The sequence below is a fragment of the Protopterus annectens genome, chromosome 2.part0 (assembly GCF_019279795.1).
Source record: "Protopterus annectens isolate FY-2018-M chromosome 2.part0, PAN1.0, whole genome shotgun sequence".
In the NCBI taxonomy this organism is placed as follows: Eukaryota; Metazoa; Chordata; order Ceratodontiformes; family Protopteridae; genus Protopterus; species Protopterus annectens.
The window spans coordinates 864,161,146-864,175,616 of record NC_056728.1 but is presented as its reverse complement, the minus strand read 5'-3'; the positions used below and the strand labels follow the sequence as shown (position 1 = coordinate 864,175,616).

Genomic DNA, 14,471 nt, shown 5'->3' with positions numbered 1-14,471 from the left:
TGTGTTTCTGTAGTGTTGCTAAGTTACTTTATGGAGTTCAGGTTGTGTGAGGGAAATGTTTTTATGATGAGCTTGCTTATTTGTCCTTTTCAGGAGATTACAATTTTTGATGTAAGGCAGTGGCACTTTTTTTGAACTGCTTGCGTGTTTACATACTTGCATTCAACTTATTTCCTGCTGCACTCACCTTGTGACATACTGCATGAGCTCCCACATTAAACAGACCTTTTTTTGTTCCTTTGCTAACTGCAATGGTGTCTGTGAATAACAGAAATATTTGTGCACAAGTTATTAGTGATTACTATTACCGTTTTTTTTTTTTTGTTTAATCTTATGTAAATTATAAAATGCATTACACTAGTTAGCTGTTATGCTATCTCTTATTTTGCTGGGTTTTTTTCACATTTCGTTCTTTGCACATTTGAACTAATGAGTTGAGATAGCATTATTGTTAAATAATTGATTAATACTTGTGCTGAATTGTATGTAATTAAATTATTTATAACTAGTCTTCTTTTAAACTTTTTCATATGTTATTGCATCACATGAATGATATGGAGAACAGTGATGGAAGTGAGGTCTTGAATATTATTTTATGCTACTTATTCATGCTGAAAACAAGGCAGCCTTTATTATATATGCAATTTTATAACAGTTAGTGTTTCTTTCATATCCATATATATATATATATATATATATATATATATATATATATATAAACATGGTTAAATAAGTTTATATGTTTGAAAGAGTGCTGCATTTATGTCCATTCTGATAATATAATTATTTCATATTTCTTTTCTTAGCAATGCATATTCTGTATATGTGAAAGTTGTCTGAATAGTTGGAATTACTGAATATGTTGGTTATTGACATGTATATATGTGTACAAATGTTATAAGAAAAAAGAAGTGAATGGGGAAGGTGAAAGGGAAGAAGAAAAGAAAAAGAAAAACATCTTACACCTTTGCATTAATTTGTTTTATATGAATAAATAATGGCGAATTTGATATTTTATTCAGTTGCTGTTATTACAGAGTTGTAACTTGAAGTTATATATATATATTCATTTAGTACAATTACATACTGTCTATTAACTTGTGAGTTTCTAGTTTGTATTAATATCTGTTAAGAGTTTTACTTGTTTATAAAGAAAGATATGAATTTGTTTTAACATATTTAAACTTGAAAGGTAAGTTAATTACAGATATGAATGTCACAGTTTAATTATTCACAGTGCCTTTTGCCTAACTGTCTTAAAAGCCTCAGTTTCGTCTTGAACATAGATAGCTGTTTAACACTACCTGGTATTTAATACTCATAGTTTTGTTGATTAAATATTGATAATGCTTTTTATTGATTTTACAATATTATAGCTTCTTATACATAGTAGGTACTACTGATTTACAATACTCAAACTATTAAGTCAATTTTTACTACATTTGTTCTCGCTCTAAATTGAAGTCTCACAAATTAAATCAGTAATGGAACTATATGACTTGGCATAGATTGTACAATAGTTTTTCTCATTCTATGTTAGTATATTCACCTTTTATAGCTACAGCTATATATTTTATTGATAATCATCATAATTTAGTTAGTATTGTGTCTATTTATCTTGTTACTTTTTAAGACATAGGATTTTAGACTACACATAATATCTACTAACTATAACTGTGCCTAACAATCTAATTTATTATTTTGTTCTCTTTGCAAATGTAAGTAAGACTTGGAGAAAGGTGATAGGCAAACAAGAGAGAAAGTAGACAGTAGGAAAGGATAAGTGAAGGAAAGAAGAGATAAAGCATAATATTACTCTTCATTATTATTACATAATAGACCATCTTTGCTTTTATTCATTTTAACAACTATTCAAATGTACATTATAGCTTGTTATACATATTTTATAAATATTAAAAATGTCTCCGTCAGTTGATTTATTCAGATAGGAATTTCTTTTTTTTAAGACTATAATTTGGTTATGTAGTGATGGTAATCTGACAGATTCTTTCTTTTAGCTATTGGGTTAAGAATTTGGATAAGTCCATGTTTATAATTTACATTTATGGCTTTCAGCATAGTTGTTTTTATTTTTCTCTTATTTCTTTTGTTTTCTTATATGGCCTTAACCACCAATTATTTTGCTCCATAATTACAAAAGAAAGTTTATAATGCGCTGTGTTGTACTGCTTACTTCTTTTAAGGATAGTAAAAAAATAAAAAATTCTAACTTAATTTTTAGATAGATTTCTCTTTGTTTAAACCATTGACATCTAAAGATAGCAATCTAAGGAAAACATCAAATTTAATACAGTTTTTGAATGCAAATAAAGCTGAAGTGATTAAACAGGTGGAAAAAAAACATTTGGAATCCAAATAATTGCATAATTCTAGGTCAGTCTTCTTTTAAATCTAGGAGAAGAGGGGGTCATGATTCTTTGGAAAAATGTATTTTCTATTAAATATTCATAAATATGAAAATCAAGATGGTCTCTTCACACTTTTAGTTGCAGGATTTAATAATAGGGTGGATTTTAGTAAATGTTTATTCGTTCCCAAATATGGGACAAAGCTTAGCTAAGAAATGTCTTGACTTCATTCTTGATAATTGTAAAGGTAATCTAATTATATGTGTAGATTTTAATTGTATATTGGAAGATTTAGATTCTAGTAATAAAAGGAAACTAAGATGGTCTTCTGCTGCAAAAGCTCTCATAAAATGGAAAGTGTCTCAATCTAAAATATTTGTTTATTATGAAAGACTATTTCTCATTGCTTTATTCTCATCAGGATTATAAGTATGGCACTCAGACATGAACTGACAAAATACTAGCCTCTCAAGATTTCGACTTTTAACCTTTTTTCCTTGTCCTGTTTCTGATCATGATGCTGTTATGTTAAGGCCTCAAACTAATTTCAAAAAAATTATTCTTTAACTAGAATCCCTGTTTATATAACTAAATTTAAAGTTTAAACCTTGGTTGATTTCCAAACTAAATTGTTTGGAAACTAATAATACTCTTGACATTAAATACAGCTATCATCTGGGATTCATTGAACGCTTATATTTTTGGTAAAATTTTAACTTGGTATAAAAATAAAATTAAGAAATAGGACTCAGAATTACAAAACATTCAATCTCAACTCCTTTTGTCCAAGCATAAATTTACTAAAAATAAATCCATTATAAAGGAAATAGAATCATTAAATAATCAATATCTTGATATTGTATCTCATAAATCAAACCTGGCTGTGGAAAGATTAAAAATAACTTCCTACTCACTGTCTATCAAGCATATTCATAATCCGTCTGAAGAGTCAAATTACAATCAAAAATTAAAAATATGTGTGAAGTAAGACGAGGGAAAAATAGAAAAAAATCACAGATATTGGTGATATTCTTGATGTTTTTAAATTTCATTCTACTATGCATTATACTATGCAAAATCAAAACTCTAACTCACATGTTAAAACCTCAATATTAGATCTTAATTTTCTAAGTATTAAGAAAATGTTGTCAAAATAAAAAAGCTTATAGAAACAATATAAACTATAATAAATGTTTTATATAAATGTTTTATATAAAGAAATCCTTGATAAAATTTAAAAAAATCAAAACCTAAAAAAGCTCCATGTATAGATGGTATAATAATAGAAATTTATAAATTCTTTCCTCCCACTGTCACTTCATTTTTTCATAAAACATTAATTGAGGTTTAGTCTCAAAAGGCCATTCCTCCCTCTTGAAATCATTAATTGTTCCCATTATAAAACAAAATAAAAACTCCCAATTATACTCGTCTTACAGGCCTTATCTCACTTTTGAATACTGATTATAGAAATCCATGCCCATCATTAATGATAGATTAAAAGAACCTTTATCCCAAGTAATCAACTCTGATCAAATGGGCATTATTTATCAAAGACAAGCACATGATAATATTAAGCATATATTAACTATTATAGATTGTTTTAATAGAAATGAAGAAGCTTTATTAATTAGTGTAGACAATGAAAAAGCATTCTTTGAGCTGGATTTTGTTTTATTTAGAATTCTAGATATTTTTGATTTCCCTGAAAGTTTTATTGCTCTCTTAAAGAATATATATAAAACTAACATTGTACTTATTGTTAAGTTTGGTCCCTTCACTTCAAATCATATTCCTTTAACTAGAGGTACTAAACAATGTCAGTGTTCTCCAATTCTGTTTGTTTAGCAATAGAAATCTTTACTATTTTATTGCAAACAAATTTAAATATTCTTAGCACAGATATCTTTAAACAGTAGTCTTCTAAATTATGTTATTTGCTGCTGATGTTTTACTCTTTCTGACTCAAGATCTTCTCTTTTTGAACTAGATTCTACATCAAAATTATTTTAATCCATTTCTAGTCTTCATTTTAATCACATGAAATCTGAATATATTAAATAAAAACATTCAAATACAAAGGAATCATAGTATCGGTGTTAAAGTTCCCTCATTTAAATATCTAGGCATTGCTTTATTGAAATCTATTGATGAAATAATGGTTAATTATGGTAATATCATAAATATAATTAATAATCTTATTACTAAATGAAATCACTTTTTTTCATTTCCTTTGAAGATAGACTCCAGTTAATAAAAAGTATTATTCTGTCTAAATTATTATATATAATACAAGCCCTGACTCTTCTGCCTAGTAAACATCATAATAAAATTAATAATCTAATATTAACATTATTTGGTTCCATAATAAACCTAGAATTGCTTTGCATTATCTCACCATATTAGAACATGGGAGCTTGGAGGAATCAATTTTCTAGACATTGAATCTTAATATTAAAGTGGTAACTTTTAAAACATTATTAAATTGGGTTGACTCTAATTACAATTCTAACTGGAAAACTTTACATTTCATTTTTGTCAAAAATAGTAATATTACATACTAATAGTTTGAAAAGTCAAGATAATTTATTTTGTCATTATCTGTGTAACTGTATGTGGTATAACTTTTTCTCCCCCCCCCCATATTTTAAATATTTAGATAGTCGAAAAACTTTTAAGAATACAATTCTTTCTAATATAGATATTAAAATCTGGTTTGATTCCATAATCCATTTTAGTATTACCAGAAACTTTTTTTAGTAAATTGAATAGTAATATATTCATAAAATGGGAGAATATGAATTTTATTTGTTGGCAACATTGTTTTAAAGATTTAAACATTAAATATGATCAAGAACTCAATAGAATTTAATTTGGATCCTCAAGATTGGTTATTGACACAAAATGTTAAAATGCAGTCTCTGGAATTGTGTTGATCTATCATTCGCATTTTAAAGAAAACCCTAAATTAATTCATTATTTCTATGAAATTATATACAATAAATCAAAATTTGATTAAATTTCAAAAACTGTACAAAATTTGTATAAAATAAATTTAAATGATAAATGTTGGAAACATATTACAATTGATCATATCTCCTATTTCACGGAGTACAAAAATCAAATATCTTCTGTAAAAGATACTTCTTGATCTCAGCATTGGCACATGTTTACATGGAAATTTCTACATAGAGCATTTTAACTCCAAATAAAATAGCTAATTGTAATGGAGATAATATAATTTGTTGTAGATGTTTACAAGACTGCAAAGCTGATTGGTTTAAACCTGTGTTGGTGTAATATACATGATTTCTTGAAAGCCTTGTTTTTGGATACTTTTTTATATATAAATTTTTAGTAATATTTAATGTTTGCAGTAGTTGTATTTTGAATAATGTTAATCTTTTTTTAGTATGGGCCATCCTTGCAATATCAAGGAAATGCGTTACTAGGAAATGGAAGTGAACAACTCACCATCTTTTGGAGATTTTCTGTCTTTTTTTTTAAATAAACAGCCTTCAAAGAGTCTAAAATAAAAGCACTTAAGATTAATTCCAAGCCATTTTCCAATAATCCTTGGAAGAAAGTAGCTTCTCTTACTGACTTCTATCAACATAATCACGTCTGTTATTTAAATAAGTAAAGCTAACAAAAGTGAAGAGAGGAGGAATAAAAAAGTACTTTTTGTTGGAGCTTTACTATTAATTTTCAGGTCTTGTACATATTGTATATAGTTCAACTATTTTCTCATATGTAATGGCATTATTTTATTATATTGTCATATTATTGTATTGAAAATTGATCTTTTTTTTGGTAAAGAAAAACAAACAATTTCTTTGAACAAAAAAAAGTAACATGCATCTCTCTCGGCTATGAAAAGATAAGTCAAAGTTTTCAGTAAGGAATAAACAATGATTAATATCTAGACTGCAGGATATCCTGCATTTAACAGTGTAGGTGTTACTTTATTGCTCATACCCTGCCTTTAATAATGCTGCATATATTTAATTGTTGAGACAGTTAATTAAGGAGGCCAGGCTCCAAAAATACCATCACACCAAAAGAATGTTGGTGTTAAATGAAAATATCTGGAAAAGGTGCTTATAGGTGTGAGTAGAATTTAAGACCATTCCAGCTTATTTTTTATGACAATAACAGTTCAGGATATATGAGAGGCTTTATACACACATTTGTTAAACATTATAATTTGCACTGACATTCTAGATGTAAGGTAGGTAGGTTTTGTCTCATCTATAAAGGTTTGTATCCATTCTCAGTAATAAGCAACAAATAGAAATGAGGATAACCAGGAAGACTACACCAACAAACAACATGAACAGGCAGCATCAGTGTCATCCTCCTTTTATGGTTTGCTTTGGATATCATATAACAAACTGGAGTGGCAGGCATATAAGATGAAGAGAACAGGGTAGCTGTTTGACATACTTGATACAACCATGGATTCTCATCACATTGATGCCTGACTTTGTATGGATAGTCTCCCTCCTTTCCTTGTGACACCCATCTGTGTATGTTTTTTATGTATTCATATACACCTGCATAAAGCTTGCTGTTTCATTTTCATTTGTTGGGTTATTGATATGGCAGCATAATTGGAGCCATTCTATCTGCCCTTACTGATGATGCATAAATGTTCATGTTGTTTGTTGGTGTATTCTTCGTGGTTATCCTCATTTCTGTTTGTTGCTTATTACTGAGAATGGATACAAATCTTTCTATGAATTCATAGTTTTATTAATCATTCATCGTTTTTTGGTGGAGTATATGGAATATATCTTTTCTTAGTGTTGTTCATAGTGGGACATTTTTTGTTCACTACAACTAAATAGAACTGTTTTGGAAAGTATTTTTGAAAGTAAGAATGCCAGGAAGGAGGTACATTCAATTTTGAGATAGCTAGCTTATGTAGAAATTGGCAGGTAAAGTTTGCCTAGCAAACCCTTTACCTTATAGTAAGGAGTTTTATGCAGGCATGTAGATGATTTCAGGTTTTGCTGTTAGGATGAGTTACTCATATAAATGCATTTCATACATTTATTTCAGTTTACATCTTATCTAATATGTTTTCTTTTATTTCAGTTGGAAAGACAGATATTGATGCAGAACCAGATGCGGGAAAGACAGATGGCTATGCAGATTGCCTGGTCTAGAGAATTTCTGAAGTATTTTGGAACATTTTTTGGACTTTCAGCATTAGGTTTAACTGCAGGGTATGTTGTATTTTTTAATGTTTAACAGAAATACAGATACTCATCATCATCAGTTCTGGTGTAGGAATGTTGGCTAGCTGTTTGATATCTGGTAATGTACTTCATAATTATCATCCTGTACAGTCATTAACAGTTTAGTCCAACCTGAAGTTAATGGTTTAATTGTTGATTATGTCAAGAATTGGCTTTCTAATAGAAAACTATGTATGAGAATTTCTGGAATGTTGGCAACATGAGCTGTTGTGTCTGAAAGTGTTACCTAGCATTGTGGTCCCTATGCTTTTCAGTTATGTTGTGTCAGCAGAGCACTATTGCTTCTGTATAGATTCATGATGAATTCAAATTAAAATCTTTAACAAACCATCATTCTGACTACTTGTACAAGATAAATAGCTTTCAAAGTCCTATCTTCAGAATTCAAGACAAAGCCAAAAATAATATCTTGATAAAGGACCCAAATAAGGGATAATTTTTAAATAAAGGCACTACAAACCTAGAACGTTCATAGAAAAGGAGGGTGTGAATTAACATGCATTTTTTGAAATAAAATAATTCTTTGAAGTAAAATAATTCTATAATTTTAATTATTATATTCTTTACTCTGAGTCACCTTTTTTTTCCTTTCAAAAAAGTCACTAATTCTAAGGCAAACAGAGCAACATTTTGGAAAAATCAGGGACAACCCTGAAAATCAGAAACATTTCAGAGGTATGTTTTCAGGTCCTCTAGTGGAAATCTGTTCATGAACTTGGACAAATATTTGTTCTGCATTTTGAAAGTCTGATATCCCCTTTATCCTGTGTACTTTATTGGATTAGTCCAAAGGAGGATATGTAATGTTAAAATAGCTGATGTACATTATATCAGATTTAAGGCTGTCCGTATTGTAGGGCTGTTGTATGGATGTTTTAATAGTAGAAACCTCTTCTGATGACAGTTGCATCTCTCATTTGACCTCTTATTGAATGATAAATAGAAGTTATGTTCTTACCATAACGTTCCATGTTAGTTGTCTTCTTCTCGCCTTCTTCTTGCTGGATGGGATGGGTTCGGAGCCGACCTCGGCTCCGACTCGGCCACTCTAAAAAAGCTCGAGAGTTGGTTCCATATCCCACAATGCTAGTCAGATCTCGTTTGTAAGCTAACCCAGCTTATATCAATAACAGTATAACTGTAAAAGAATCCACCTCTAACAGCAGGAAGAAAACCTACATCCTGAAAAAGAAAATATGCACAATAGCATATGACTAAGAAAGAGGTGGAAGAGGAGGTCACGATCACAACCTCTAGGTCTGTCCAGGCCAGGATTCTTGCTGGATGGGACAGCACCTTGTCCCGGGGAACAGACTCCTGAGAACAGTGGAACCAAAATTAGCTCTATGCCTAGAAGCTAAATCCAACTTATAATGGGAAATAAAAGTGTGAGGAGTAGCCCAAGTAGCACTGCACAAATGGTGTCAATAGGCAGTCTGTCTTGAAGGCTAAAGAAGTAGCCAAAGCTCTGGTGGAATGGGCTTTAGGTTTATTAGGCAGTTTTGGTGTCTAATCTCATAAACAAGGGTAATCAGAGATGTTAGCCATCTGGATAATGATACCTTTGAAACTGGAAGTCCTTTTCTGCTTTCATAGGAGACAAACAGCTGATCAGATTTTCTGAATTGTTTCGTCCTGTCCAAGTAGTACCTTAATTGACGATGAACATCCAGGCAGTGTAATTTTGTTCAGACCTATTTGAATACTCTGGGAAAAAGACAGGGAGGTCAATGCTTTGGTTTAGATTTGATGCTGAAACCACCTTAGGCAAGGAAACTCTGTCCTTATGGAACAAAAGATAAGGAGAACGACAACTGAGTGCTTGAAGTTCTGAAATTCTTCTAGCTGATGTGATAGCCACCAGAAAGAGAGTTTTCCATGATAATAATTTCAAGGAACATGAAGCTAAAGAATCAAGGAAGCAAGAACTAAATTTAGGTCCCAAGGAGAAGGAGGATTTCTTATAGGAGGTCTGAGAAGAAAACCTTTCAAAAGGACATTAGGGCAGATTCAGAAATGCCCACATGAAAATTAGAAATAGCTGCCAATTGAACCTTAAGAGTAGATGGAGATGAACCTGCATGGAAGAGTTCAGCTAGAAAATCAAGGACTAGTTGGATGGTGAAAGGATCTATGTCCTTTCCTTGTGCCCAATATGAGCTCAAATAAATCTTTCGAGTGGAAGATTTATGGGAAGCTATCAATATATCGAGATAATTAACTGGAGGAACCAAGCAGTGAGGTTCAGAGAGGGAAACTGACCCGACTGGTGGATCAAAAGATCTGGAACTAGGTCCAGATGCCACGTCGCGCCCAAGAGAAATCGATGTAGAAAGGGGAACCATACTTGTCGAGGCCAGTAAGGAGCAATGAGGAGCAATGAGGCCTTCTGAGCGATAGCTTTCTGTATTACTTGAGAGATCAGGGAAAAGAGGGAAAATGCATAAGAAGTCCCCGGGCCAAACTTTGACTCTCTGCTGGGTTGGCCTGGTAAAGGGAATAGAGTGAAGTATTCTGCTGTTTTGGGAAGGCTGACCCCACTTGAGAAAAATCTCTCACTACAGAGTCTTTCAGAGACCACGAGGCATGAGTATAGCTCTGCTCAATTTGTCCGCAATGTAATTGGACGCTGAGAAGAAATCGCCCATTGCCACAGTCTGAGTGCTTATGATCTGGTTCTTGTTTGTTGATGTACCACACTACAGACATATTGTCTGTCTGGATGCACTGCTCTCATCTCCAGAACATTTATGTGCAAGTGTGCCCTGGACTGTCCTGCCCTGATAATGCCCCCACCCGATCAGGGAGGCATCCGTTGTCAGAGTAGCAACCGGAGGAGGTGGAACAAATGGTCTTCCCGACAGGAGCTGGGGAAGACATCCACCACAGGAGATGCTTTTGATCATAATGGTGTGAGACATTGGGAGTTCCTGGTATGACCATTGAGAAAAAGCATCCACTGAAGGATCTATCTGGCCAATGGGAGGAGAGGCCATGATTCCCAACACCTTTAGAACTAACCTGGCTTTGGCTCTGTTGTTGTTGAGAAGAAGTGACACCAATTTGTGAATGTCTGATATCCTTTGCAGACATGTTTATAGTATCTAAATTATGTAGGTAATAGGTGACAAAACAGACTTTAATTTATTGAAATACCCAGTTTTTGACAATGGCCATCAGAAGGAGATGCTTGAGAAGCCAGTCGTCCAAATATGGAAACACCTGGAACAGGTGAGAAGCTACCACTGCCATGCATTTGGTAAACACCGGGGCAGTGGTGAGACCAAAGGGCAGGGCCCTGAATTGAAAATGACTGGTTCCCAGCCTGAAGCGGAGGAATCTGGAGCGCTGGGCGTCTGTTCATTTTATGTGATAGTATCCTGAAGGTCTATAGAGCACATCCAGTTTCCTTTCCCAATAGGGGAAGAATGGATTGCAGCGTGACCATCCAATCTTGTTTTCTTGACTGATCTGTTCAAGATACTGAGATCCAAAATTGGTCTCCAGTCCTGTTTTCTTTGGAACCAAAAAGAACCTTGAGTAGATTCCGGATCCTTGTTGGTCTGCTGACACTGGCTGAATTGCTCTTTTTGCAAGCAGTTTTGAAATTTCCAAAGCTGCTATATCCCTTGAGGGTGGAACATCTGGAAGGGATCTTTTGACTGATTTGGAAAAAGAAAGGGGATAGAATAGCTGATGGACTGTACCCATTTGTCTTGAGTCAGGGATAGCCAGGCTTCTGGGTACAGTGAGACTGCCTCCGAAGATGGGCAGCCGTGCAACACCTCAGGGATGCTGAAAGGGCTTGTCAGGAAAGGCTTCGATTGCCCTGGTTCTGCGGACCCCCTGCCCACCATTGTTATTCCCACCTCTGCCTCTGGTAAAAAAAACACTCTGTGCGCCAGGCGAAGTCCCTTGAGCTTGTTTACGGAACCACATCTTCCCACCCTTCTGGCCTTTGGGGTAAGGCCTAGAAGGGCAGAAAGGGTCATGCCAACAGTCGCGCACCAAGTCAGGGCATCTTTCACTTGAGGACCAAAAAGAGATGATCCATCAAAAGGGGAGTTCGTGAAAGACGCCTTGAAAGGTTCCAGTTGCATAGCCGCATCCAGGCGCCATCGGCCGCATAAGAGCGAGAGGCGCATGGAGGAGTTGGAAATGGAATTAAGGATAGCCAGCTGCGTGTTCATTTTCTCTTGAAACCCGCAGCTGTACAACATTTCACTTCCTTGACCAAGTCCCTTTGAAGCGAGTGAAATGGCACAGGTAATTCAGCGAACGCATGGTAAATGTCGCTGAGGAGAACATCCGCCTTATCCATGGACCTAGATTCCTTGTTAGGTGGATGGACAGGCACTGAAGGATCAGCCAGTTCCTTCTTTGTGGCAGCAGCTACCACCATAGCATCCACAGAAACTCCTTTTGATAAAAATTGCTTGTCTGATGGAGCTGTGATGAATTTGAGGGTCTCCTGGCAGCGGCGTCCACTGGAGCAGGAGCCCTCCATGCCTTCTTAGCGACCACCTGCATGAGGGGGACGACGGGGGGCGACACCCAGGAGGTGGAAGGAGAGAGCCAAACGCCTCAAGATACACAGAAGGGTTGAGGGCTGGCCAATTTCCTCTGTTTAAGGATCTCCAGAATGTCTGCAAATGAGACATCTTCAGAAGGGGAACCTCGAATCATCCAGATCTGTGTCCGACGTGATAGACTCAGGTGAGTCAATGTGCTTCCTTGCACTTCCTCTTCCGAGGGGCTCTTCTGCCAAATCAGGAGAGGCCTGAAGAGGATGAAATCTCCAAAAGGGGCTCCTGAGGAGCTGGCTCTCTGCGGTCCGGGATGAGGGAGTGAGTGAGGCAGCATAGAGGAGTAGAGCCAGGCTCTAAATGCCCCCTGTCAGGCAGAGCCAGCGGTCACCGGCAAGGAGGAAAGAGTTGATGGACGGGGCAGGCACCGACTGATGAGTCGGGCTCTGAAGCATCTGGGCTAGTGCCTCGGACTTACTGAAGGTCATGATCGGAAAGCCTCGATGACCTAGAGGACAGCAGGGAGATCCTGGAGCCAAATGAACGGAGCCAAGAGAAGGTGACCCACCTCTTTCTGGTTGTCGGTTCCGACGGACCTTTGTCGAGCGACACGGGTACCTCGATAACCTGAGGGCTTCCCTGTTGAAACTGACAGGGAATCCTCTGGTTTTAACAAGCCTCTGAGAATCAGCTTGTTTTTCACACAGCACAGGAATCCTGCAGGGCATCACACTTCTTGAATCCAGAGACCTTGCTTCCTTTGACATTTCAGTAACTGACAGGTGTACACTAACACACACCCAAACACACAGTTATACCCTGTCAGAAAAATTATTTATACTAAAATAATTTAGTAAAATACTAATAATTAAGCACAAAAGTTAAAGTAAAACTACACAAACACACCCTTAGGGAAGAAAGCCAAGGCCCCAAGGAAAGGAAGAACCTTTTTTTCTTAGAAAAACGGAAAAAAAATTAGGGGGGATAAAGATATATATCCTACACTAATTTAGGAAGAATTAAAGTTAAAAGGGAAAAAGAGTAACTTTTGAATAAAAAGCTAACACTCACCAGGAACCGGTAGAAGCAACCAACCGCAAACGAGATCTGAGGCATTGTGGGATATGGAACCAACTCTCGAGCTTTAGGGCCGAAATGAGCGAGGGTCTCCGAACCCATCCCATCCAGCAAGAATGAAGGCGAGATAGACAACTTAACATTTCCCTGTTTATTTTCCTGTTCTATAATAGATGTATTGGCAACAGAAAAACTTGAGACCTTTATTAAAGTAGTTCCTGTAAAAACTACCAGAAATTACCTAGCACACTTAAATGTACTCAGCCATTTACTAGAGCATATATGTACATGTAACAGTGAAACTGTATCCTGCACATAAGGTGTTGTGGGTGATTATTCTATGGCACACTTTAATGTTGGTTTATATTTATTTATGTCTTCCTGATATTCATTCCAGTATGTTTATTTTACTACCAAACAATGCACTGAGAATAAGTAAGTTTGCTATAGCAACTAAGGATATTTGGCAAGAGACTGAAAATGTAATATAAAACTGAGATTTTGGAAGTTACAGACTATGGATATAAATAATAAAATACAAGCTGTGAAAAGGTTTCTAGTCCCTTGAATATTTTATATATGTCAGGCATATTTTTATCAACCAGAGGAGAAGCTGTGGAACATAATTAATCAAGAACTGAAATAACTTATTTGGGAGGGATAGAAGGCAAGAAATAAATGGGATATTTCCCCAGCAGAACAAGGTAGTTTAGGATTACAAGATTTGAAGGGATACTTTAGAGTTACAAAGTCAATCTTCAAAGTCATAGTGGAAAAATGATGCTGAAACAGGGTAGAGGTCACAAAATAAGAAGAGGTTAAGATTTTAAATTTTGGCACTTGAGAACAATCACTACCATACATAATATTATATTTCAAAGTAGCAGAAAACATTTTGAGAACTAACCTGTTACGGGAATGAAGAAAAGAGATTTTAACAAAAGGGATAATTACAAGCAGGGGTATAGAAAACAGGCAAGAGGAAGCAGGCATTTTTTGTCGAGAAAATGAGCAAAGGAACCAAGGTATTGGGAGAAAATAACTAAGTAGGGAAAAGTCATAGCATGAAATGAGACCAAGCAGAAATTTGAACTGCAAGTTGTAAACTGTCTTCTCTGAAAGGGACTGATAACAGAGTATAAGCACAGAGAAGGGTTTAGGGGAGTATTAAATTAAAGACCAGCTCTGGTTGAATTTATAGCTAAGTCTAATCAAAGACTGCAGTGAAAAGAGAT

General features: G+C 34.9%; 1 protein-coding gene across 1 annotated transcript in view; it reads left to right on the top strand.

Annotated features, from left to right (window-relative positions):
• Nucleotides 1-14,471, top strand: part of PLGRKT (plasminogen receptor with a C-terminal lysine) — a 1,070,348-nt gene that overhangs the window by 864,454 nt on the left and 191,423 nt on the right. Inside the window, exon 3 of the mRNA XM_044061128.1 lies at nucleotides 7,470-7,600. Coding sequence (XP_043917063.1) covers nucleotides 7,470-7,600 — 131 coding nt within the window. The remainder of the gene's footprint in view (nucleotides 1-7,469; nucleotides 7,601-14,471) is intronic.